Genomic DNA, 27057 nt, shown 5'->3' with positions numbered 1-27057 from the left:
AAACTTGAAAGCTCACATTATTCAGCTGTTCCTTCACCTGTGCTGACTGAATTCAGGTGAAAATAGAACAGGACTATTTCAGTTGGAAGCCACCTACAACAATCATCTAGTCTAACTGCCTGACTACTTCAGGGATGACTAGAAGTTAAAGCCTGTTGTTAAGGGCATTGTCCAAATGCCTCTTAAACACTGACAGGCTTGGGGCATCGACCACCTCTCTAGGAAGCCTGTTCCAGGCTTTGACCCCTCCTTTGCAGTAAAGAAATGCTTCTTCATGTCCAGTCTGAACCTCCCCTGGTGCAGTTATGAACCATTCCTACCGAATCTCAGGGAGAAGAGTTCAGCACCTCCCTCTCCACTGCCCCTCCTCAGGAAGCTGTAGAGAGCAATGTGGTCACCCCTCAGCCTCCTTTTCTCCAAACTAGACAAGCCCAAAGTCCTCAGCCACACCTCATGGGACATGCCTTCAGCCCTGTCACCAGCTCTGTTGCCTTCCTCCGGACACATTCAAGGACCTTCACATCCTTCTTAAACTGCGGGGCCCAGAACTGCACGCAGCACTCCAGGTGAGGCCGCACCAATGCTGAGTACAGCAGGACAATCGCCTCTCTTGACTGGCTGGTTATGCCATGTTTGGTGCCCCCCAGGGTGTTGTTTGCCCTCTTGGCTGCCAGGGCACGCAGCTGGCTCCTGTTGAGCTGCTGCCAACCAGCACCCCCAGGTCCCTTTCTGCAGGGCTGCTCTCCAGCCACTCCTCTCCCAATTTATACTTGTGCCCAGCATTACTCTGTCCTAGGTGCAGAGTCTGGCATTTGGACTTGTTAAATGCCATGCCATTGATAATTGCCCAATGCTACCATCTATCTAGATCCCTCTGCAAGACCTCCTGTCCCTCAAGAGGGTCAACAGCACCTCCCAGTTTGGTATCATTAGCAAACTTGCTAATGGTGTGTTCAACTCCACTCCACAGAATGGCAGAGCTTGGAACAGCTGAGGCATTTGGCTGCCTGAAATGAATTGGTACAGCTCAATGACAGAATCTTATGGTTAAAGTAGGCACTGTGAGGAAACAAAATAGGGGGAGTGAATGCATATCTGGATTTGAAGATAAGAGTTCAAGATAAACTTTAAAGATCAAGAAATATTACTGTGTTGAGGTATATTTTGAGCAGAACTCATAGGGTTTTTCACCAGTATGCTCTGAAGTGATTCTATTTCCATTTTGCTGATTAATTTATTAATTTCAAAATACTTAATGGATATAATTATTTGCAGTGATAAATGTATAAAATTCTTTTTAAAAGGCTTGTGTAAAGTTTTTATGAACTGGTGCACAAGAAACTGCATCTGCTGTATGTCTATCAGTAACTGTCTTTGTTTAAAGTGAAAACTGGAAGAGCTTATAGGGTATTAAGTTTGTTTCACATATTTAGAGGTAACAATATAATCATTTGAGATAAATATACATTATTTTTTATCAAAGTTTTCAGATTTTTAGTAAGATATATATGATAATATTGTGTCTTAAGTAATGAGGGAAACACAGTGGTGACAGAACTTACTTTGCACATTGGTTTTTGTATAAACTACTCTGGAATAGAAGTTAGGTAGTTGTTGCCATGTTTGAACAGTTGGTGGCTCCAATGCTTTGCAGCTGTCAGTATACATAATGCCAAAACAAGTTAATTCGGTTCTAGCTGTATTGAATTAGTCAGAAATTCAAAAAGAAAATCAGGAACTCAATAAATAGCCAAACACTTCTAACTTGCATTTTAAGCCACTATGTAAATACCCTTCTTAGTTCTTAAATAAGTGTAAACTCCAATGTTCTTGTCTAGCTTAAGATAAAATATAAGGGGCTCCTTTGCAAAGTGCCAGTTCAGAATCAGTAGCAGTATTCTTAAAAACAGCATATCTGACAGCATTCCTGCTCCATATTGCAGGATTATACAGGCAAGAGAGATGACAGCTCTCCTGACCAAAAAAAGGGGGGGGGGGGGAATAGTCAAAGAATTGATTGCTGGAAGAGAAGCAGAGATGAGCAAATATCATGTAGACAGTCTTTAAACTGACTCACACAACTGCTTATGTACTTAAAAAGGAAAATGCTTTTGTTTAGACTTCGACATAAAGGATTCAGTGGGCAATGGAGTTTGATAGAGCAAGATGATAACTTCTTAACAGAAGAGCGAGTGTTGATTAGCTGTCATTACAGTCATTGCACTGATATTTAATAAACACAAGACTGGAATAGGATGGACAACTTTGTAGAACGTGTTCATCCTAGAAATCTGGAGAAAGCCTTGGATAAATGTGTAGAAATGAGACTAGAAACTTGCAATGATGATGGACTTTTCCCAACTTTTTGGCCCCGGAAAGTATGATTGGAGAGATGGAACACGGAACACTTCTCCCTGAGTTTTCCATGTTCTAGGGAAAAGGAAAATGTAAACTCCCCCCCCCCCCCCAAAAAAAAAAAAACAAACTACACTTTGTCTATTTTAACTGAAATATTTGTATTATGCCATCCTGAACTACTACAGGCACCCTATGTTCCTGTTCTCCTTTGTGCCTTGTTTCTCATCTGGATTGTATTGCTGTGCTTCATTCTTGAAACTTATGTAGCTTATAGTGGGAACAGCGCTGCAGGACAAAATCGTGAGGAACAACACAGCCTTGCAGGTGCAGCTTAGCCCTCTGAATGAGGCTGAGGTAGAGAGCAGCTTGACAAGGCGCAGACCAATGAAATCATATAGTGACCCAAAGCTACATGCGAGTGCAGTCTGCATGTAGTCTTTTATTTCTGTGGAGTTGAAGGGAAAAAAGGAAGACCCAGGGACCTACAGGCTGGTCAATCTCACCTCTGTGCCTGGCAGGATCATGGAGCAGACCCTCCTGGAGACTATGCTTAGGCACATGGAAAATAAGGAGGTGATTGGTGACAGCCAACACGGCTTCACTAAGGGCAAATCATGCCTGACAAGTTTGGTGGCCTTCTATGATGGGGTTACAGCATTGGTGGACAAGGTAAGGGCAAGTGACATCATCTACCTGGACTTGTGCAAGGCATTTGACACTGTCCTGCACGACATCCTTGTCTCTAAACTGGAGAGACATGGATTCGATGGATGGACCACTCTGTGGATAAGGAATTGGCTGGAGGGTCGCACTCAAAGAGTTGTGGTCAACGGTTCAATGTCCAAGTGGAGAACGGTGACGAGTGGTGTTCCTCAGGGGTCAGTACTGGGACCGGCACTGTTCAACATCTTTGCTGGCAACATGGACAGTGGGATCGAGTGCACCCTCAGCAAGTTTGCCGACGACACCAAGCTGTGTGGTGTGGTCGACACGCTGGAGGGAAGGGCTGCCATCCAGAGGGACCTTGACAGGCTGGAGAGGTGGGCCCATGCGAACCGCATGAAGTTCTACGAGGCCAAGTGCAAGGTCCTGCACGTGGGTTGGGGCAATCCCAAGCACAACTATAGGCTGGGTGGAGAATGGATTGAGAGCAGCCCCGAGGAGAAGGACTTGGGGGTGTTGGTGGCTGAGAAGCTCAACATGAGCCTGCAGTGTGTGCTTGCAGCCCAGAAAGACAACCATACCGTGGACTGCATCAAAAGAAGCATGATTAGCAGGTTGATGGAGGTGATCCTGCTCCTCTGCTCCGCTCTAGTGAGATCCCACCTGGAGTACTGCGTCCAGCTCTGGGGGCCCCAGTACAGGAGAGACATGGAGCTGTTGGAGGGAGTCCAGAGGAGGGCCACGAAGCTGATCAGAGGGCTGGAGCACCTCTCCTGTGAGGACAGGCTGAGAGAGTTGGGGTTGTTCAGCCTGGAGAAGAGAAGGCTCTGGGGAGACCTAATTGAGGCTTACCAGTACCTGAAGGGGCCTACAGGAAAGATGGTGAGGGACTGTTTATCAGGGAGTGTAGTGACAGGACAAGGGGTAATGGGTTTAAGCTGAAGGAGGGTCAATTTAGATCAGATGTTAGAAAGAAATTCTTTACTGTGAGAGTGGTGAGGCACTGGAACAGGTTGCCCAGAGAAGCTGTGGATGCCCCCTCCCTGGAAGTGTTCAAGGCCAGGTTGGATGGGGCTTTGGGCAACGTGGTCTAGTGGAGGGTGTCCCTGCCCATGGCAGGGGGGTTGGAACTAGATGATCTTTGAGGTCCCTTCCAACCCAAACCATTCTATGATTCTATGAATGTTGTGTGCTGATGAAGTTCTGTTTGGGGGTGAAAAAGGGAGGGGGGGAGTGAGGAGTCTTTGCAATATGCGAACAAAATGCCTTACCAATGCCCTTCGCTTTTGTTTCCTTCTGTCTCCTGGAGGAGACAAAAGAACAAAAATAGCCTTGCTCATCAGAATTTGTATGTCAGTTTTGATTACTATATAGCATCATACTATCTTAGCAATGTTTCATCAAAAAATATATTCTAACAAATGAAGCTTAAAAAAAGTATCATTCCAACACCTACCTTCACATACTTTTTTTCTTTAAAAATTAAGATTTTTGAATTAAGTTTTTTTTTTTATACAGGTATCGCAAGAGTTGCACTTGAAGACAAGGCTGGAATGTAGTTAGAGGTACAGTATTTACCAGAGAACTACCTTAGCTTTTCCTCTAAGCCTATAAAACACTTTCCAAATGTTCTTTGTTTATTTTTTGTCTAGTTATTCCTAATATTTCTATTATTTTAAGGTATTAAGTGTTCATAATTTCTAATGAAACCTTGTAGTACTAAGTACTTGGGTTTGTGTGGCAAGGTTTTGGTAGCGGGGGGGCTACAGGGGTGGCTTCTGTGAGAAGCTGCTAGAAGCTTCCCCTGTGTCTGACAGAGCCAATGCCAGCCGGCTCCAAGACGGACCCGCCGCTGGCCAAGGCCAAGCCAATCAGCCACGGTGGTGGGGCCTCTGGGGTAACATAGTTAAGAAGGAAAAAATTTGCTGTGCAGGAACAACTGCAGCTAGAGAGAGGAGTGAGAAGATGTGAGAGGAACAACTCTGCATACACCAAGGTCAGTGCAGAAGGAGGGGCAGGAGGTGCTCCAGGCGCTGGAGCAGAGATCCCCCTGCAGCCCGTGGTGAAGACCATGGTGAAGCAGGCTGTCCTCCTGCAGCCCATGGAGGAAGGATGAGGGGGTGTAGAGATTCCACCTGCAGCCCGTGGAGGACCCCACACCAGAGCAGATAGATGCACCCAAAGGAGGCTGTGACCCCGTGGGAAGCCCATGCTGGAGCAAGCTCCTGGCGGGACCTGTGGACCCATGGAGAGAGGAGCCCACACTGGAGCAGGTTTGCTGACAGGACTTGTGACCCTGTGGGGGATCCACGCTGGAACAGTCTGTTCCTGAAGGACTGCACCCCGTGGAAGGGACTCACACTGGAGCAGTTGGTGAAGAACTGCAGCCCATGGGAAGGACTCACGTTGGAGAAGTTGGTGGAGGACTGTCTCCCATGGGAGGGACCCCAGGCTGGAGCAGGGGCAGAGTGTGAGGAGTCCTCCCCCTAAGGAGGAAGGAGCGGCAGAGACAGCGTGTGATGAACTGACCACATCCCCCGTTGCCTGTCCCCCTGTGCTGCTGAGGGCGAAGAGGTAGAGAAATCAGGAGTGAAGTTAAGCCTGGGAAGAAGGGAGGCGTGGGGAGAAGGTGTGTTAAGGTTTGGTTTTATTTCTCATTACTTGACTCCAGTTTAATCTAATTTGCTATCGGTCAGTTTTTTCCTAAGTTGAGTCTGCCCATGATGATAATTGGTGAGTGATCTCTCCCTATCCTTATTTTGACCCACGAGCCTTTCATTGTATTTTCTCTTGCCTGTCCAGCTGAGGAGAGGAGTGATAGAGTAGCTTTTGGGGCACCTGGCCTCCAGCCAGAGCCAACCCACTATAGTACTAAGATTAAACTTAGATGCTTGTATTGTCCTTAAAATGCTCTGGAACAGTCAGTGGATAACAGCAGGCTAATCTCTCAAAGTATTTATATGCTGCAATGTCTAATTCTTGTTCCTACAGTGGACTTCCAGGTCACTCACATGTAATATATAGTTTCTATTAAATGTATGTTAATTGACTATTGACAAGACAGGAAAAATGCACTATTCAGAGATCCTAATCTAGCATATGCCTTGAGCTAAAACTAGTCAGCTCGTTAATGGGGAGCAGTTTGGTTCCAGTTTGTAAAAACTTTTGTTCCTCTGTGAGAGCAAAGGCGGTTTCTTTGGGTGGTATGAAAATTGGTGGTGTCTCTTTAAGTGTCTTTTTTTTTTTTAATGAGGACCTGGGGCTAACTGTTTCCATATACTGTTTATCTCTTTAATACAAAGTGGGAAGTAAACTTGAAGTACAGCTTCAAGTAGTTCAGGGGCAGCAGAATTCATGAAACCTTGTTGTGTGGTGGTGGCAGCTTTGGTATCCAAAGTAATCCAGTTTCCACTTGAAGCTTTTTCTGTAACAGACATTTTTGATATCTCATACCTATAACACCAGAGAAATACCCTTTAACAGGTTGTTATGGGCCGATACACATTAGCATCATTACATAGTGTGATTTTTATTTTTTTAAATGAAATATAAGGTTGGAAATTGACTTTTTATATTGTGAATTTCATTACCAAGTTCATAAAGGTTTTGTGTACTACTGGAAATTGTATGTTGCTAAATATGGAATGATCTATAAAAAGAGCATGTGATCTAGTTAGGAAGGTTCAACAGCCTTTCAGTAGAAAGTTATGGCTCTATTTTGCCTCAAGTTGTGCCAAGGGAGTTTTAGATTGGCTATTAGGAAAATTTTTTTCACTGAAAGGGTTCTCAAGCATTGGAATAGGCTGCCCAGGGCAGTGGTGGAGTCACCACCCCTGGAGGTATTTAAGACATGTAGATGTGGTGTTTAGGGACATGGTTTAGTGGTGGACTTGGCAGTCCTAGGCTAATGGTTGGACTTGATGATCTTAAGGTCTTTTCCAACCCGAATGATTCTACGACTCCTAATGCAGAAAGAGGATCAGTGCTAGCACTTTAAGATGAAATACTTGATCATCTGTAGAAACAGGTTGGAGCCCAGTACTCCCTTCCTTCCAGTACCCCAACTTGGTAGACTAAGGTTTTGCTCTCCCCCAGACCAGTTGCTATAACTATTACAGTGCATGTAGGGATAACCTCAGACTTTATTGTGTAGTCCTGTCACTTCAAAAATACATTAGTATCTCACATGTTCACCTGGGAGAGGTGTGGAAAGTTTGAATCTGTGTCAAGCAGACAGACACAACCAGTCACTTGCATCTTGCATGTGCAAATGGTATTAAAGAAAATGAGGGTGTCTGCATTCACGTTTTTTTGGTACTCATTTACATAAGATGTGGCCAAATTACTGCCTTTTGATCTGAACTCAAGATTTAGAAGGCATTCTTTCACTTAGTTTGTCAATTCAGGTGGGACCTAATGGTGAAGTAGGTCACCTGCTCAACACTGACAGCATGTAGTTACTAATGATCTAAAAATAAGTGCCTGGGAGTCATTACTGATGCAAACTTAAGCCCTTACTGACTTTTAAGAGTGCCTAGGTTTGCCCTGATTTTTAAATAGCTAAATTCTGGATTTAGTGCAAGTGAAGCATGTACCTGTAAGTGCCTGGATTACATTGCATGAATTGGGAGCTAGGGCTTAGTGGAGAAAAGTTAGGAAGAAACAAACAGTTGATCCCTAAGGGCAAAAGTCAGTGCAGAATTAAATTTGAGAACTGCAGTAGAATAATTTTCGGTTTTGTTCTATGGACAATAAACCACACTGAAAAACATGAAAGCTGAAGGAAAACACACCAACAAAGCTTGTACCTCACTGGTTAAATTTTTTCTATGAGGACTGAAATAGCATTGTGGACAAACACAGTGTCTTCAAACTTTGCTGTTTGGGATAGCTGTATGTTAAGGGCTGCAGGGGCACAAAGGAAGAAAGAACATAGACTCCTCTTATCTTTGAATATCAGTTTGTAAGACTGTATATGACCAGCAGAAGTGGCATGCTACTGTAAGGTAGGGTCTTGAGTTCTGGAGGATGCTATAACTTGAGTTTTATTGTCTTAGTGGAATGTCCCGAGAGGCATAATTTTTCACTTTTATATTGTTGTTTTGAGTAGAATGAATGTGACTCTAGCTTGTCACTTACCATGGGGCTTGTCTAGGTAAGATTTACATATATAGTTGCAAGGCAAGACTGAGACATTTCTGAGATTTACAGTTGTTCTGAACTTAGTGAATCAATGAAGATTTTTTTCTTTGGGGGGGAGGGGAAAGGGGCTACATCTTTTTGGATGTTTGTGTTCCCCCACCTGCTTGGGGAAACAAGACAGCTAAAATCTGGTACACTATAAACACTTTTTGGTCCAGTTGCAGAAGCTGAAGCATCAAGTATGTTCTGTTTAGGTGCAAGTCATGTCTATACCTCTTAAGAATAGCTTTTAATGTGCTTTACCCACCAACAAAAACTGAGAAGCTGGGCATCAACTACAGAGCTAGAGTAAATGCTTCCCAAGTTTCAAGGGCACGAGCAATAGTAACGGAAGTTGTGATACCATGTGCAGTAGGAGTGCCTATACCTGTGCGTACTGACTGACCTGCTACCTTACTCAGGTGGTGCCTGGTCCTCATGTTGAACAAATAGTTTGTGATTGGATTGCAGGGTCTCCTTGGTTGTCATTGTTCTGATGATGTAAAAATATTGTGAACATCAGATATGGACAAGGGAAATTAATTCACATCTCTAGGCATGATGAAACTTGAATTTGAGTTTATAAAATGTGAACAACTGTCCCTCTGTGCCATCTAGGGAAGAGAAGAGGTACCCCCCTGTGTATTCTATGTTGAGATGACCAAAGTTGATGGCCTTTAGTTGATGTGTCAGAGTATTTAAATATCTGCAGAAGTCTGGCTTTTTTTAATACTGATGATGCTAAACTGAGACTGATACTGAGTGTAGATTTCTTTCATATCAGGATCAGAACTGTACTTCTTCCAATTACACAACAGATTTTTTCCTCTGTGTTACATGCTAGTATTTTGTAGAAGGTGCTGCTTTTCTTTGCTGCAGTCTCCTCTACTGGGCATTCCCTCTCAGGTGTTCTTTCTGATAATTTCTTGATGGTACAGGCCGGAGTTAACTGTCGTGCAAGAAGACAAGTGATATAAATGAAAAGACAACAAGAGATTAAGAACGTTCACCCTAGGGTATCTGAGAAAGCCCCCATGGAAACAGTGTACCTAGCAGTAAGAAGTACTTTTCAAAGCAAGGAGGCTGACTGCTCTCCTTGAAGTATAAGTTATTAAATAAATAAAACCTTTATGAAAATATATGTGCAATTACATTCTGGATACAGTACTTGAAAGTGAATGCGTGAACTTAGAGTGGCTGTAAAGAACCGAAGCTTGGGTGATGCAGGCAGGGTGCAACCTCTGCGTTGTTAGCACCTTCTCCCTTTCGCTTTAAGGGAAAAGGCAGAACTGCAGCGTTTTGGGCATAACTCGAGGGGCGGGGAGGGACCCTTCCCCTGCACGGCGGGGAGGTGCGTGGCTGTCCCGCAGTACGTCCCGAGGCCGAGGGGACACTCGCGGAGCAGGAGCCGGTTGCGGCCGCTCGCCCCGTGTTTACCGCGGGCGGCTACCGCCGGCAGGGGGCGGCAGAGCGCGGGGCGGGACGCGCGCGCCGCTGCTCGCGGGACTCCCTGCCCTGCCTTGGCCCGCGTGGGGCACGCGCGGCGGCCTGGCCCTTGCTGGCAGCACGCGGGAACAGTCCCTCTCGCGCAGCGCAGCGGGCGCGGTTAGCGCATAGCGGCGCGAGCAGGAGCGCAGGAGCGCTTCTTGGGGTCTGCCAGCGGTTTGGTTTTTTGGGGGGGTTTTTTTGATGTGTTTTTTTTTCTTTTTTTCTGACAGTGGTTTGCTGATTTCAGTGGGAAGCTGAAGAGCACGCGAGGAGTTAGAGAGAGGCAGGGAACTGGGACGCAGGGGATGCGAGGGCCATAATGCACTGGGGGAAGCAGCAACTGAGGTTTAGATTCGAAGGTGGAATACTAGTCGAATAGCATTTGTTGTGCACTTGGGGGCAGGAGTTGGCAATGCTGATAGTCTATGATACTCCTTTGTGGCCTTGCAGCTATTTCCCCAGCGTTCTCTCTCATCTGTCCCTACCTGAGGTCTCAGCTGACAGTTCTTTGTAATTGCAAACGTGAAGCAAAATACTGTTTTCTCATTAAGATTTCATAAAGATTTTCAGTTAAAAGTCATATTTTTTTTTTTAAAGAAAAAAAATGCTCTTCGGGAATTTGTCTCCAAATCAGGTCAAACTTTTGTAATACTAGTATCAACCCTTTTTCAGCACTACAGTCAATGGAGCTTTAGATAAGTTAAACTTAGAGTTGTGTGTGAAGTTTTACTGGCTTCATTGTAAGTTCATGGGCTCATTGATAGCAGTGTGGTAGTGTTATGAATCCAAATGTGTAGGGTTTAGTCCTAGTTTATTATCTTAATTACCTCAAAATAAGAGGACATTTATTTTTACTTACCATGGTAAATATGGAATAATTCTGTATAATTGAAGAAAAAGTTGGTGGTTTGTTGTTGGGGTTTCCACCCCCGCCCCGTGTTGTTGCTGTAACTTCAGGGAGCTCCATTTAAGTGCTAGGATCCCCTCTCTGTTCAAAGCTGTATAAAAAGCAAAAGGATTGTATCAGAACCAAAAGCCTACAGAGAGCATGTGTTAGACCCAACATAGATGGGTAGAATTTGCCACTGGGACGTGATGTGAACATACTAGTCAACACAACAGTCCATGTTCCTAATGAAAAACTTCCTTAATTGCTGTGATATGTATAAAAATAATAGTCAAAAGACTTACAGTAAAGAAAGCTTTGAATGACTTAGAAGAATGAGGCAGCTTAATGGATGTTTGAACTACTTTCAAATACATGAGACAAAATAGGAGATAGCGTGAAAGTATTTGATATGATTTCAGAAACTGGAGATGGAGGCAGGTGCTGGAAGTGAAAACTCCCCTTTGCATCCTGAGATGGGAACAGTAAAAGGATATGCAGTAGAAGCCAAGCAAGCTGTGTTTGATGCAGCAAAGAATGTGAGAAGAGTGGATGTGGTCAAAGCAACAGGTCAGAAAGGGTTATTTTTGTAGTAGCTCTCTGAAAGGATGCAAACAGAGAAGATGGCACAGCTGTATAAAGTGTTTTCAGCAGTTACAAGATGACAGTCCAAAGGAGAATGTCATCTATGTAGATGAGCAGGAAACTTAGTGTTGTGTGCCAAAAATAATAGAAAGTTTCATTTTAGCGTGGTGTGATTCAGAGGTATAAGTTGAAGGTGTAACCGCCTCCAGCATTGTGCCAGCATTTCAGGTAATATAGTGGTATTCATGAGGATTAAGGAAAAGAAGCAAAGGGAGAATTTGTGGAAGTGGTATTCTTTAGTCATCTTGAGCTGACAGCTAGGTATCCATGAGGAGCCACCAAAGGCACCTGTTAAGGCTTTTGTCAAGAAAAGAGACAAATCTGTAGCCAATGTTAATGTTCTCTCAAGTTCATATATATATGTATTTTTTTTCTTCATGTTAAAATGAGAGAAGTCCTTTTCTGCTGCATATAGTTGCAAATATGCAGAAATCTTTTCCAGAATATTTGATTCATGAAACCTGTTAGCTAAAATAAACATTTTAACACTAAAATCAGGGAAGTTTCAAAGCATAAAACCTGCAAGAAAATTAAATTCAATTTCATAATTGAGCCCAAGTTAATTATTTCCTTCACAGTCCCTATGCTAAAGTTACTTAAAAAAAAAAAGTCCCCAAATTCCACAACAAACAAACAAAAAACCCAACCCCACCTTTTGGACTAAACTAGAATCTTCTTCATCTTGAAAGAGCTAGTTTAAAGATGCATATTCAATTTCTTACCAAAAAGCTCTCATTTCCCTTAGCCTGTAGAAATGGAGCGTAGAGGTTTCTTTGAATTGCTACTAGTGGAAGACAGGATGAAGAACCGTTCCATATTAAAGCCATGGGGTTTGAGAGTTTTTCCAACATCTGTTGCTGTTGGCAAACTTCTGTACGGTTGTGAGGTAAATGAGAAACTTTTTTTTTTTTAAGTAGGAATACTTGTCTATATTTCTTAGCCTGCAAGCATTTTTCACTGTCTCCTAATACTTTATTTTCATGTGATTATTGTTAGTGCTAGTTGATCGTACTAGGTGTTGAAGTTGGCATTTCATGATACCCAGAACTTCCTCTACCATCTTCAAGTTGCTGAATAAGATCCGATGTTCTCTAGCTCCCACATTCGGGCTGTTTTCCCCAGTGATATTTTTCAAGATTTAAAAATAAGTGATCTGTTTAAGAAAGAGTGTTTTACTGACTGAGAAGCTATTTGCTGCCTACTACCAGCTTCCATGCAAGGTATTGCATTTTTTGTTATTTCTATTTTTTTTATCTAAACCAAATCTTTTTATTTGCAGTAAAAATAAATAACAGACTCCCTGTTCTGTTTTCCCTTCTTCCTCATGAATGGCCTAAAATGTATTTTGCTGTATTGAGAAGATTGTAACCTGTCAGCTGTGTTCACTCTTTATATATCAACAGTATGAGAACAGGAGAACAAATGCTGTTACAGGATGCTTCATATAATATATGTTGGAACTTGCTGACAGAAGGAAGTTGCCAAGTCCAGGAGTATAGACGATTCAAAAAAGGGAAACACTAGTCCTCTCCACTGTCACTCAGACTGGATAATGTTAATGTCATGCCATTCTTCTGTTGTTTTGCTCAGCAGTGAAATGGTTGATCTCTAGTGCAAGTTTTAATTACTTATGTGTCAATTTGTAACCTGTATTCAAATGGATGCATAGATTTCTCACACCTAGAACTGTTTTTGCAGTATTGTGTTAAAATTGCTGCCACAGATTTTTTTTTTTAAAGTGAAAGCTGGGATAGACTAGTGCTGTACAGTGCTCAATGACCACCAGTGGCTTCAAAACGGGCAGAGAATGATTTCCAGCTGTAAGGGGTAAGGTGTGACATTTAAATTTAGGCATGGAGAGGATTCTTAACTCTGGCATCAAGGAAACTATTTAAAAGATAACCTGATGAGTCCCAGCTGCTTCCTTGGCTCCTCTGGCAGATGCCATCAGCCCTAGGCTTGTAGACACGAGAGGGGTTTGTAAACTGGTCCTTTGTCACTTTTGCCTAAGAAAACTGAAACTTTTGATGACATCTTGAAGATATCTGAACTCTTGGAGACTTTTGTCAGAAAAGCAAAAATTTGGCATCTGAAGCCAAATTGAATTGTGTATGTTACTGCCAGGTGTGAATAGTTCCTAAAAGCACTAGGAATTATTTTAAATCTTTCTTTTATTTTTTCGTGCTTTTGGGGGCTATTGCTTACATAGCAATGCATTGCTTCCTTTCCCTGCAGGTTTCTCCTCCCCACGCCGCACCCCCACCACCCCGGGTGTACGTGGGGTCTTCTCCCCTCCCCAAGCGGGCCGTGGCCGCCCCCAGGCCCCGACGGGGCGGTGTGTGAACGCACCGCGACACCGGCGGTGGGCAGCGCCCTCCCGGTGCCGCCCCCGACGCCCGGGGGGGGGCCCCCTCTTCGTGCTGGGGTGGGCTGCAGGCGAGGGCCGAGCCGGGGGAGGGCCCCAGCGGGGGCGGCGGGCGGTGCTGGCAGCCTACCCCCGCGGCGGCGGACGCGGGTCTGGCGGCGGCTCGGGGGCGCCTCGGCCGCGCTCCCTGCGGCAGCTGGCGGCGGCCGGCGGGCCATGGGGGGGAAGAGCTTCAGCCTCGGCGTCCTCAGCCTCGGCGTCCTGCTCCTGGCCGCCGCTTCGAGGGGCGCGGAGCCGCCGCCGAGCTGCGAGGGCGTCCGGAAAGTTTTCCAGCTGCGGCAGCTCGGCCCCCTCAGAGGCATCCCGGAGTCCCCGCGGGCAGGTAAGGGAAAACTTGCGGGGGACGGAAGGCGCAAGGAGCAGCGGGGACGGCGGGTTTGAATTTGGTGCCGCTGGCGGTGATCAGTGGGTGGTGCCGGCGGCGGGGCCGCAGCTCCGGCTCCGCCGGGGTCCTCATGCCAGCGCCTGCCCGCGGCCGCGGAGCGGGCGGGCGGACCTGGCTCCGTAGCCGCATCGGGGGTTGATGGGATCGTTCTCATGGCGGGTGTGCGTGTTTGTCTGGCTCCGTATTCGAGAGAGAAATTGCTCTTCTCGGGGTGCGGGCTATGCAAAAACTGGAGCCCTCCGACACCCTCCTAAAATCCCCGTGCCTATGTCGTATCGGGGGCGGCGCAGGGGAGAGCGAGCCAGCTGGAGCCGGGGTGGGGGTGTCGGGTCACCCCGCTGAGTGCCGTCCGGGGGCCGGCACAGGTACATCGGTGCCAGAGCAAGCCCTGAAGGAAGGGGAGAGCCACCGAGCTGCGTCTCGGACTGGTGGAGTTACTCTTGCGTGAAATGAGAATGATTTACACCGCTGCGAGTGGTGGATCTGCACGTTTTCTCTACTGGGTGTCTGCCCATAGCTGTAACTGAATAAAATTCCTGGGAAAGTATTGTCTTAATAGCAATTTGAGTACATCCTAGTATTTATATCAACAATTACACTTTTTTTTAAGCAGATACCAAATGATATTGCAAAGCATGTATGTAAGAAGACGTACCTTCTTAGGTTTGGGGTTCGTTTCCAGCCTTGTGAGAACCTCAGTTGATTTCAGTGGTGCTAATCACAAAATTTAAATACAGATGTTTTCATGGTCAGGGATATAGTGTTGGAAAATACTTTTTTTTTTTTTTAATACACATATCTGTAAAGTGTGTTTGTGTTTACATGACAAGTTAACTAGTAAACGTGAGTCAGTGTTTTCCTGACAGAAAATTACTTCTTAATGCAATGAAAGCTGAAATGCTTAATTATTTCTTAATGCAATGAAAGCTCCTCGCTTTAAAATATCAATAACCTCTTCCTTTTTAAGATAATCTCTGTAGTTTTTATTAACTCTGCAAATTGATATAAGGCATACTATGTTTATTCCTGAAGGAATCACTTCAAAATACAGCTTTTTAATGACACTAATTTTAAATGTAACAGATAATCCTAAACTTAACACATTTAATATTGCAGCGTGCAGTTTACAAATCAAAGTACTATATTTAGGTTACCAGTACATTTGACAACGTGCATTGTCTTCTTACATTGTCCATAGCTAAAGATTTTATTATTGTCTTCACTAAAAAGAAAATAAACACTTTAATTGGAAAGCCTTATTAGATAGGTATTGTGCAAATGAAGATGTCTGGAAAGTGAAATCTTAGTCAAAGTCCTGTCAGAGAGTTAAATTTTTTGTGCTGATTATCTGTGTGAATAACTTCAGTATGAATGATATGGTATCAGTTTATCCATGTTCTCATTCTGTAGTCTAGTGTAACTATTACACTTTCTCAGCCATTGTCATTTATTTTGATACCATGCTTTTGACTGGGGATAGAGAGGAAACGCATTGCCTCAAGAGGAAAGAACTACGGTGCCTTACAAATGTTTCTTCTGCCCTGCTCTCTCATTTCCTCCCTTCCCCTATAATAGTTTTATAACATTTTTCTTTTGATTTTTCTGTATTTCCTGTTCCTGAAGCAAAAGGCATTTTTGAATTATAAGAGCAATAAAATAAATTTTTTTTCTCTGCTGCTGCCCCTGCAAGCAGCAGTCAGCAGGAGGTGCGGTACAGCTGCCTGGTCAGCAGCCTTTCACTCTTTGAAGGAGTTGCATTGCTGCGGGCAGCCTGGAAGACACCAGGCCTCACGAAGCCTGGTATAAGCATCAGAGTTCTCACTCTGAGTAGCTTTGATCTCAGAAGTACACGAAACAAATAATTGCGAACTGTAAAATCTATTCAGAATTGGAGATGACAGGAAAATGGGGATTAAATGAGTATTTTAGAAGGTTTAGGTGTGATTAAAGATATTCATAGTCTGGAAACAATGTGAAGAGGAAAGAAATGTCAGTTTTGCTACTGATCTTCTATATTAAGCCTTCTTCTGAGGCAAGAAGTGAAAAATATTTTAAAACCTTTTCTGATGGCATTTAGAAATGTGTTTGTGTGTAATGCACACATGAACACACTTTCTGTAGGTGTCCACTTTGAAAATAGATGTCAAAGCTGCCTTTAAAAGGTTTAATTTGGTTGCTTAAATGTAGGTGTCTGGCACCATTTGAGTTTCCCTAGAGTGCCTGGAATATCCCCGTGGGGCTGGCAGATGCGGTACCTCTGGGAGACTCGCGTCTTTCTGGAGCAGCAGTGTGCGGCGGGTGGGATACCTCTGGCATCTCAGGTGCTCCCTGTGGGCAGCCGCGCCGCATGGTCAGCGCAGCCAGCGGCATCAAGGAGCGACTCGAGTTAGGTGTTGACTTCAGAGCCTCTGCTGTATTGCCTACATTTATTCATTTTAGTGGTGCTTTAGACCTAGCTTGTATAAGGACACTGTTTTAAATGTCTTAATCACACCTTTTACATGGAGAAGGATCGCTAGCTGAACAAAAGTGGGAATGTTAGTTGGTGTGTGGATTTGTGTACAGTGGAAGGCTATCTCTACAGTCAACAAAATTATAGGGAAGAAGTTGACTTATATTCACCTTGTTTTCATTGTGTATATTAAAAGAAAAGACTGTAGCATTCACAATTTTATTTTTCCCTCTTCTTAGTGGTAATAAGAACTAAGCAGCCTAATATCAGTAAATGATGCAAATTGTAATTCTGTTTCATTCAGGGATGCCACGTGTTTGTATTTTGAATGTATGTTAGCTCAAAAAAAAAAGTATTTTATATAATTAGTTTTGCAGTTATTTTATGTAGTTCACGTATCTTTAAAATAGCAAAAATATCTCTGTCATATGGAAAAATACCAGATATTTTCAGGAATCAGTGTAGGCTTCTTTTCAGCAACCTTTGGGAGGTCATGTGTACAGTTGTGAGAACAAGAAGCATAAAAAAAAGTGAAGACTCTGTGATTAGTATAAATTTTGTTGCAAAGGCTTTTCGATAAAGAATCATGATACATATGAAATTGAATAAATGAGACAAACTATGCTTGCATGATGAGGTAATCTCAGAATAAGTTGGTATGTAATACTTTTGTTAATTCAAGTTAAAACATTCTTGCTAATTCATTTTAAAGTAACAACAGAAGTCAGTTTAAAATCCAGATCAGATTACTTTGATGCAACTCCAAGATCATATTTGAATATTAATTTGGGTTTCTAGTATGATATACATTCAGGTAATTTGGGTTTTGGTTCTGTGTGAAGTCAAATCAAGAAATTTTTTTTCTTTTTGGTGTGTGCAGGCAGGGGCACTTCTAACTATTTGTCTAACTGACTTTCAGATCTCCAGAAAAGGATTTAGGCAGAGACAAAAAAGCGAGTGACTCTCTCATATCAGTTACTGATGTTCATTATATCTGTTTGTGCAAGGACTGTTGCCTACAACATGATTTTGTGTGTGTGTGAACATATACTGTTAGTTCCTGAATGCAAGTAGTTTTTCACCTCTGGATCCACAAAATGATCGCTGTGAAACAATTCTTAAAACATTTTGAGATAAAAACCAACCAAAAAATGGGCTCAACTATGTATCAGCTTCCCCATCTCTATCATCTCCTGTATTTCCCACTTCTCTGGGAAGTCAGCAGTGCGCAGTAGCTGTAGGACTTGGTGTGGCTGGGATGACCTGAAAGGCGGCGTCCATTCTGCTAAATAGAGGACAGGGCACCAACTCCTGGTTCTCATGGCAAGTGGAATAGATTGGCTCATGTCTACATTGCTTAAGGCTGGTATCCTCTAGAAAGGACTGACTGTCCTCACTTGATGGAGTTTGCCCTTGAGTCTTCTCTAGATCAAATACAATGCTCTTGTAATGCCAAGGCACCGTGGATTTTTTACCCCCCCACAATTCAAGCAGTCTTAAAAATAGGAAGACTTTTTGCAGGCAGCGAGTGTAGTGCAACGTGAATGCAGGTTTTGTGTGGTGAGCTGCAGCATGGGTGCATGGAGGGATACCTGTACCTTGCTAGGGTGCCTGCTAGTAGGAGGAGGATCTTCGAGGATGTTAGGAAGAAGCTAAACCTATACTATGTGTTGCATCCAGTGTCCTCTGGAAGCCAGCAGTGTGCCCTTGTGGCCAAGAAGGCCAATGGTGTCCTGGGGTGCAGTAAGAAGAGAGTGGCCAGCAGGTTGAGGGAGGTTATCCTGCCCCTCTACTCTGCCCTGGTGAGGCCACATCTGGAGTACTGTGTCCAGTTCTGGGCTCCCCAGTTCAAGAGAGACAGGGAACTACTTGACAGAGTCCAGCGGAGGGCTACAAAGATGATTAGGAGACTGGAGCATCTCTCGTATGAGGAAAGGCTGAGAGAGCTGGGTCTGTTTAGCCTGGAGAAGAGAAGACTGAGAGGGGATCTCATCAATATTTACAAATACCTACAGAGTGGATGTCAAGAGGATGGGGCCAGACTCTTCAGTGGAGCCCATTGACAGGACAAGGGGCAATGGGCACAAACCGGAACACAGGAAGTTCCATCTCAACAGGAGGAAAAACTTCTTTACTTTGAGGGTGACCGAGCACTGGAACAGCTTTCCCACAGAGGTTGTGGAGTCTCCATTTCTGGAGATATTCAAAACCTGCCTGGATACGATACTGTGCACCCTGCTCTGGGTGATCCTGCTTTGGCAGGGGAGTTGGCCTAGATGATCTCCAGAGGTCCCTTCCAACCCCTGCCATTCTGTGAAATGCACCATCTCTAGAAGTGCAGCTGAGAGAGATACTGGTGCCTTCTGAACAGAGCCACGGGAAGAGGTGAGGTGAGTTCAATAGTGTGGACAGTCAGGGCCAGGTGCTTGAGGCTGATCTCTGCCTCTTTTATTTAGCAATGCTGAAGTACTTCACAGCAGTCATAATGAGGGTGATTAATGCTAAGACTGGAGTGGCACTTGTAACAGAAATGAGTTAATAGATATTAATGGGTGAGCATGAGAAGGACTGATATCTGATGCAGGTTGCAAATCATTTTGCAATAAACCACTGGTGTGAACAGTTGCTTCCAGGCCCTATGGCATTTCAGTGCTGGCTTTTAAATGACTCTTTATCCTGAAAATCGTAGGTCTGTTTTGGGATTTTTCAGACTCTGGTTTTGATCTCGTGAAAGTATTTGTGTAAGTAGACAGGCAGAAATTTACCACACATCTGGTATTTTCCTCTTCCTGGCAATTAACGTCCTCATCTTGTCAGCACTTGTTTACCTCAGGGTACTGAAAATATGGATTTGTATGGTTGAGACCATGAATGAAAGTTTAAAATCGGTTCTGGATCTTCTGGAGATAGGTAAACCTATACCTCAGAATAATTACATTTTATTCTTGCTGAATTGTCTTTTCTACACCCATCTAGACTGTTTTCAGTTGTAAAACCTTTCCTATACTATAACTGTTTATGTTAATATGTATTTATTACAGGCTAAGTTATTTCACTTCTTGCTCTCTTGTGATCTTGTCTAAAAAATAGATTGCAGCGTAGAGCCTTCAGAACTTGGTACTGAAAAGAGCCAGTATTCCTTATTGGAGCAGAAAATGTTTTCTCAGTGTATTTCAGAATAATTGGTTATCGACAAAACAATTCTTGTGGAAGATAGGAAGATTTTTACATGTGAAAACGTAGAAAATAAGTGTGTGGGTTTTTAACATTGGTTGTACTGAAATGGAACGACCTGTCTCACTTGCTGGTTTACATATCCTCTTCTGAAACATTATCCATAAGCTTTTGCTTCTTCTGTAGCTCTATAAAGGAACAACTTTCAAGCCACTCTGTGGATTTTGAGCAACCACTCCATTTTCAGTCAGTTGCGTTCTTTTGCATGTTGTATTGGGTTACTTCTTCCTGACTATTGAAAGCAGCTGTGTTTAATGAGCTGGAACAGAAGTAGGTCAATAAAATGCACTTTATATGTACGTGATTAGCAGTCTTAAAGTATAAAACAAAGTTCCTGTAGGGTTGGGAACTATATCCATATTAAAAAAATCCTGCTTTAAGAAAATATTTACCATAAAATCAAGGGAATAAAAGAATGTTGAAGAGTCAGCTGAAACTATAAACAAATATTCATTATTATTTTAGAGTTTTGCTAAGAGTCTAAATGTTGTCTTGAAGCTATAATCAGCCTAGATAAAATCTCATATTAGCTTCTGCTTTACAGGAGGCAAAGTGCAGAAGATTTGAAAGCTAAGTAACACCTAACATTAGTTTCTAATACTAAGCACAGTTTGGGTAATAGAGCTAATCCTTAGGTTATGTAATTTTAATACTAAACAAATATTACATCTGTATACACATGGGATTGCATGTGATCAGATGCTGTGTATATTATTTGTTAATAACTAAAATGTAGTAGTTGAAAAGTCGTACATATTGGAAAAATAACACAAAGGTGTTATGCAAGATCTGCTTTTCTGAACCTCATAGGGAAAAGGAGATCATTGCTTCTAAGAAATGAAGCACTATTTACTTGTGAAAGAGACACATGTCAACTGATCATGAAATTATGGTTTATTACACAACAATGCCATTGACTAAAATGAGGCTATATGCAACACAATGTTATTTGCATTTTAGGCAACTTGATAATAACACTTTGGAAGTTTTCTCTTGTACGTTTTCAGTTCCAGGCAGAGGGAGGGCATTTATATGTAGTTACTATCTGCTAGGATTTGGAGGGTAAGGTAGGTCATCTTATATACATGGTCATGAGGTGATTTTTTTTTACTGTTTTCAAATACGTTGTAAAACAAAACAAAACCCTTTCCAGACCTGCTACAGCTATATTCTTCATTGGGAATAATTGTACGTCTCCTCCTGGTATTTGGGCTCATTATACAAGCTGTGTTGAAGTTTGAAGATTGAGCAGTTGTACTGGGGAGATTTCTGTAATGCACAAAATCGTATGATGTCTTTTTAATGGGTCACTTATCAGAAAACTGTAAGACTATAGTGATGTAAAAGAAGCAAACTATATATATTTGGGAGTTTTCCTTTATTAGCCTTTTCAGAATTATTTTTACTTAAATTATTGAGTAACTAGACTGTGTAATAACAGTTTATTGGAGATCTTAGTACTCATCCACTGTAGTATTGTCTGGAGTAGTGTGAATTGTAAAGGTGTTGCGCTATACGTAAGGGAGAGGTTTGATTGTACAGCCCTTACAGTTAGTGATGATGTGGTTGAGAGCCTCCTGGTGAGGATTAGGGGGATGGAAAACAAAGGAGATGCTGTAGTGAGTGTCTACTACCCATCACCCAGCCAGGATGTAAGCACTGATGAGTTATTCTGTAGGCAATTAGGAGAAATTTCACGATCGGTAGCCCTTGTCCTTATGGGAGATTTCAACTGTGGGAGTATCATAGTGCTGTGACAAGCAGGTCTTGGAAATTCTTAAAGTTTGTAGGAGATAACTTCTTGTCACAAGCAGTCACTGAGCCAACAAGGAAAGATGCCCTTCTAGACTTGCTGATTGTGAATAGAGAAGGACTTGTGGGGGATGTGATGGCAGGCAGCTGTCTTGGCGACATGAAATGGTTGAGTTTAAAATTGTCAGTGTAGTGAGAAAGAAGGACAGCAGCGTTCCTACCCTGGACTTCAGGAGAGCAAACTTTAAGCTATTCAGGCAGCTACTTAGCAGAGTTCCCTGGGAATCTGCTTTTGAGGGCTTAGAAGTCCACAAGTGCTGGTTGGTCTTAAAGAACCACCTTATAGAAGCACAGGAGCAGGCAATTCCACTGTGTTGTAAGTCAATCAAGCGGGGCAGAAGACCAGCTTGGTTGAACAGGGAACTCCTCGTGGAGCTCAAGAGGAAGAAGGAAAGTGTATGATCTCTGGAAGTGAGGTGAGGCTTTGCAGGAAGATTGCAGAGATGAACCAACTCTGTGGTTCACAGAGTTGAAGCTGGTCAGTGTTGTTGCAGACAACAAGAAGGGCTTTTTAAAGTATGTTAATAGCAAGAGGAGGTCTAAAGAAAATATTGGATTGATACTTGTTGAAGATGGTCATCTGACTAATAAGGATGAAGAAGAAGCAGAGGCATTCAATGTGTTTTTTGCCTCAGTCTTTGATAATATTGACAGACCTTGGGCTGCCCAGTTTCCTGAGTCAGAGGACCAGGGAGTGTGGGAACAGTGACTCTCCTTTTGTGGACACTGAAATTGTGAAGGGACCAGCTGTTGCAGCTGAATGTTCACAAGTCCATGGGGCCTGATGGATTCATCCCAGAGTGCTGAAGGAGGTAGCAGATGTTATGGCAGGACCTCTCTCAATCATCTACCGAAGGTCTTGGGAGTATGGGGAGGTCCTTGCTGACTGCAAGCTAGCCAGTGTTATTCCAATTTACAAGAAGAGTGTGAGGGAAGACCCAGGGAACTTGCAGACCTGCTAGTCTAACCTCAGTTCCTGGAGAAGATTATACTGAGTACTATTGAAAGGTATTCAAAGAGTAATGCAATCATCAGGCACAGTCAACATGGGTTCACAAAAGGAAAGTCCCATTTATATTTGATATCCTTCTATGATAAGTTCACCCACCTAGTGGATGAAGGGAACGCAGCGGTTTTTCTGGATTTTAGTAAGGCTTTTGATACAGTTGCTCACAGCATCCTTCTGGACAAATGGTACCGCTGTAGGATAAGCAGGTCCATGGTGCATTGGGTGAAGAACTGACTGAAGGGCAGAGCTCAAAGGGCTGTAGTGAATGGGGCTGCATCTGGCTGGTGACTGATCACCAGCGGTGTTCCTCAGAGCTCAGTCCTAGGGCCAGTCCTATTCAATACATTATCAACGATCAGGATGCAGGAGTTGAATGCACCATTAGCAAGTTTGCTAATGATACCAAACTGGGAGGTGCTGTTGACCCTCTTGAGGGACAGGAGGTCTTGCAGAGGGATCTAGATAGATGGTAGCATTGGGCAATTATCAATGGCATGGCATTTAACAAGTCCAAATGCCAGACTCTGCACCTAGGACAAAGTAATGCTGGGCACAAGTATAAATTGGGAGAGGAGTGGCTGGAGAGCAGCCCTGCAGAAAGGGACCTGGGGGTGCTGGTTGGCAGCAGCTCAACAGGAGCCAGCAGCGTGCCCTGGCAGCCAAGAGGGCAAACCGCACCCTGGGGGGCACCAAACATGGCATAACCAGCCGGTCAAGAGAGTTGATTGTCCTGCTGTACTCAGCGTTGGTGCGGCCTCACCTGGAGTGCTGCGTGCAGTTCTGGGCCCCACAGTTTAAGAAGGATGTGGAGGTCCTTGAGGGCATCCAGAGGAGGGCAACAGAGCTGGTGGAAGGGCTGGAAGGCATGTCCTGTGAGGTGTGGCTGAGGACTTTGGGCTTGTCTAGTTTGGAGAAAAGGAGGCTGAGGGGTGACCTCATTGCTCTCTACAGCTTCCTGAGGAGGGGCAGTGGAGAGGGAGGTGCTGAGCTCTTCTCCCTGGTATCCAGTGCCAAGATATATGGAGATGGTTCAAAGCTGCACCAGGGGAGGTTCAGACTGGACATGAAGAAGCATTTCTTTACTGCAAAGGAGGGGTCAAAGCCTGGAACAGGCTTCCTAGAGAGGTGGTCGATGCCCCAAGCCTGTCAGTGTTTAAGGGGCATTTGGACAATGCCCTTAACAACAGGCTTTAACTTCTAGTCATCCCTGAAGTAGTCAGGCAGTTAGACTAGATGATTGTTGTAGGTGGCTTCCAACTGAAATAGTCCTGTTCTTCTAAAGATTATGTCATATTGTAAAAGGCAGACTTTCCAAACCTTGTTTCCAAACCTAGAAATAATTCTGTCCATGTAGAAGTCTAACACTGGATTATCAGACCTGTACACAGGTAACAAAGTGAGACCAACTGGCCTGCAGTTCCCTCAATTATGTTCTTGCTCTTTTGAAGATAGGTGCAACATTTACTTTTTTTTCAATCATTGAGGAGTTGCACTAGGTTAACTGCCTTTCAAAAATAATAGGGAGTGGTCTCACAATGACTTGAAACAGCTCTATCAGCACCTTTGGATACATCTCACCTGGTCCTATGAGCTTGTATGTGCCAAGATTTCACAACAGATCCCACACCTAATCCTCTTGCACTAATGCTGGCTCCTTTCCTACTTAACTGTTGTCTCTAGGCACAGAGGCCTAGGCTTGTTGGTGAATACTGAGGCAAGGAAGGAACTGAGTACCTCAGCCTTATCTGCATTCATGGACACTAATCACCCACCCTTTTCAGTCGCAGGCCCACTGTTTCTAGTTTGTTCTTCTGTTGTTCACATAGTAGGACAAGCTCTTGCCCTTGATATCTCTTGCCATTTTCAACTGTAGTTGAGCTTTGGCTTTCCTAACACCATTCTACCACACCTGGGCAATGTTTCTATATTGTCCCTTATAACCTGCCCATGTCTTCACCTCCCATTTACATCCTTTTTGCAGTGAAGCTCAGTAATGAAAGTTCCCTGTATAAGCAGGTCAGCTCACCTGAAGTCCAGGGTTAGTACTCCTTCCTCATACCCCTTGGGATCTTGATCTGCACTATTTCATGGGTAGTACAGCCAAGGCTGCCACTAATTACCTTCCCTCCTTCTCTGTTAGTTTTAGTCCAGAAGAGTGCCATACCTGGTTGATCCATCTAGCATCTGTGCTTGTCCCCAGTCTGCTCCAGAAATCTCCAGGTTTGCTTGCATGCTTCCGTGTTCTACTTCCAGCAGTTGTTGTGAGGTTTAAAATCTCTCGTAAGAACCAGGATCTTGCTTTAAAGAAGACTCAATCCACTTTCTCATCCTGACTCTGCATGGTATCAAATTCATACCGCAATGTCCTCCTCACTGGACTCTTCTTTGATCCTGGGTCACCACATGCCATCAACCAGCTTGTCCGCTCCATACCTTCAACCTGTTCCTTAACATGAAGAGCAGCCTCTGTTCTTCCCTGCTTATCTTTCCTAACAAGCCTGTATCCGTCCATTGCTGCACAGTGGTCACTCAAGCTGTGTTACCGTGTTGGTTACTCCCACTGTGTCTGGTTCTTGTGGGCATGTGCAGACCTCCAGCTTTGCCTGTTTGTTTCCCAGTGTTAAGGATGTTATAGGAACTGCCCAATCCAGCAGATGCTGCTCCTGGAAATTCCTCCAGGTGGCTGAAGCCCAGGTGGGTGCACTCTGAGAATTCACTAGTGAAAACACACCCTCCTCCTCCAAATCATAAGCACACCCACCATTCGTGGATCCCTTGAATGTCAGCATTGCGGCCTCCCAGTGTAATATCCATGACTGATTCCCCTTAACTGCTATGCCAGTCTCCTCCTGCTCTCCTCTCCAAGTTAGTCCAGCTTGATGTTTGCTAGTGAACAGATGTGTGTACTCACACATTTGTCTCACAAGCTCCTTCACAGTTGCAGATCCCTTGAGTATTAGCAATGGCTCTCCATCTCCCCAATACCCATGCCTGGATTCTGGGCCTCCTTACTCACCGCTGGCTCACATGCTGAGTCTTTGCAGAGGCAGGCCTCCTCCTACTCAATGGCTATTCCGGTTTGAAATATGCTAGTGTAAGCACACAGAGGATTAAATTCACCAGGGAAATATAAACAGGTTGAGGTCTTTGTTGTTTCTGGCATTTAGACCTCTCCCACCTAAGCGTGCACATAATCCCTGATCTCTCCAGTTGCTGGCATGTAGACCTTGGAGCACTCACAAATAGGACAGACAGTGAGATCATATGTGAAAGTTAGTTAAGAGAAAAGGGTTTATTAAGAAGATAGGATAGACTGCAGTGATGAGGCAGTGGGCTCAGGGAAGCAGAGTGAAAGCCTAGGGGAGCGATTGGAGCCAGCAGCATCTCAGGAGAAGGGTGGGCGACGCACTGGTGTAGCCTGACCACCCAGCAGGAATGGTGAATGGTCACATATTTAAATTAATAAATAGGTTACAGGAAAAGCAATAAATGAAATTAATTTTAAATAATCATAAGCTGTATTACATTATAACGTCACGTATTGCCTAAATTGTGCTTTGCTTTTTCTCTTTTAGGTAAAAGCTGAGAAAAATTGCAGTTTCAAGAAATCTATACCTTTTAATTAAAAGAAAAAAAACTCTCTAAAAGTTTATTAACCAATCTGATTCAGCCCTGTAAAATGTGAATGCTTTTGTGTTGTTAGTAAAACAAAATGGTGTATGTTACAATTGAGGACAGCATCAGGAAAACATGGCATTCTTTTTTTTTTTTCCTCTTTTTATTCTGCACTAGGAATAGAATTGAGTTAAACATAATGACTTTTCTGTGATAAATGTGTTCTCAAATGAATGTCAAAACCGAGAAAAATCAGTTTTGATCAGGAAATCTAGAGCCTAAAGCCAATCAGGAAGATATATGGTTTAACATTTTATGTTTTCAGGGAAGAGGTTCGGGACAAAGCATGATACCTCTATGTTTATTTAAAGTCACTGACTTTAATCAATGCTAGAAGCTAAACAGCTATAGCACTTTCACCTTTTTAACATCAGTGAATTAATCTTCACTGCAATAACAACTAAACCAAAGTGTACAGTATTCCTGAAATTACACAAGGAGAGAGGGGAAATAGGCTGTGTGAAAACTGCATGGCAGGACCCTGCAGTTCTGTTCATCCACAGGCTGGTGTCTGCCCCAGCTCCCTCATAGCCTGCGTGGGTGAATCTTCTTACCCCTGTGCTGGAGGGGCACATCAAGTGCCCGGAGCTCAGCGTGGAGCTGAGGCACAGCCAGCACGCCTGTGAGGATGCCGTATCTGGCAAGTGCTATTGCTAAGATGTGCCCAGGCCCAGAGAGAGCTCAGCTCAGTAATTACCTAACAGAATTTGCACTTCCTGAAGAAAAAATCACAAATGAAATTACCATGAGATCCCACCACTGTGGTGCTGACAAGGTTGGAATTCAGGAGCCCCTTTTCTCTGCTGATGTGCTCTGATTACTGTGCATTGCCCTTCTGCACACA

General features: G+C 43.7%; 1 protein-coding gene across 4 annotated transcripts in view; it reads left to right on the top strand.

Moving 5' to 3' along the window:
• Nucleotides 1-13709: 13709 nt before the first annotated feature.
• The window catches only part of GPC5 (glypican 5), a 791319-nt gene continuing 777971 nt past the window's right edge, over nucleotides 13710-27057 (top strand). For 3 of the 4 annotated variants that reach the window (XM_075741505.1, XM_075741501.1, XM_075741508.1), the window contains exon 1: nucleotides 13710-13968. In XM_075741505.1, the coding sequence (XP_075597620.1) occupies nucleotides 13803-13968 (166 nt within the window). In that variant the 5' untranslated portion in view covers nucleotides 13710-13802. The remainder of the gene's footprint in view (nucleotides 13969-27057) is intronic. The other variant, XM_075741513.1, reaches the window with a different exon arrangement.

Source organism: Balearica regulorum, chromosome 1 (genome assembly GCF_011004875.1).
Source record: "Balearica regulorum gibbericeps isolate bBalReg1 chromosome 1, bBalReg1.pri, whole genome shotgun sequence".
NCBI classification, from domain to species: domain Eukaryota; kingdom Metazoa; phylum Chordata; class Aves; order Gruiformes; family Gruidae; genus Balearica; species Balearica regulorum.
This window is presented reverse-complemented; position numbering and strand designations above follow the sequence as displayed.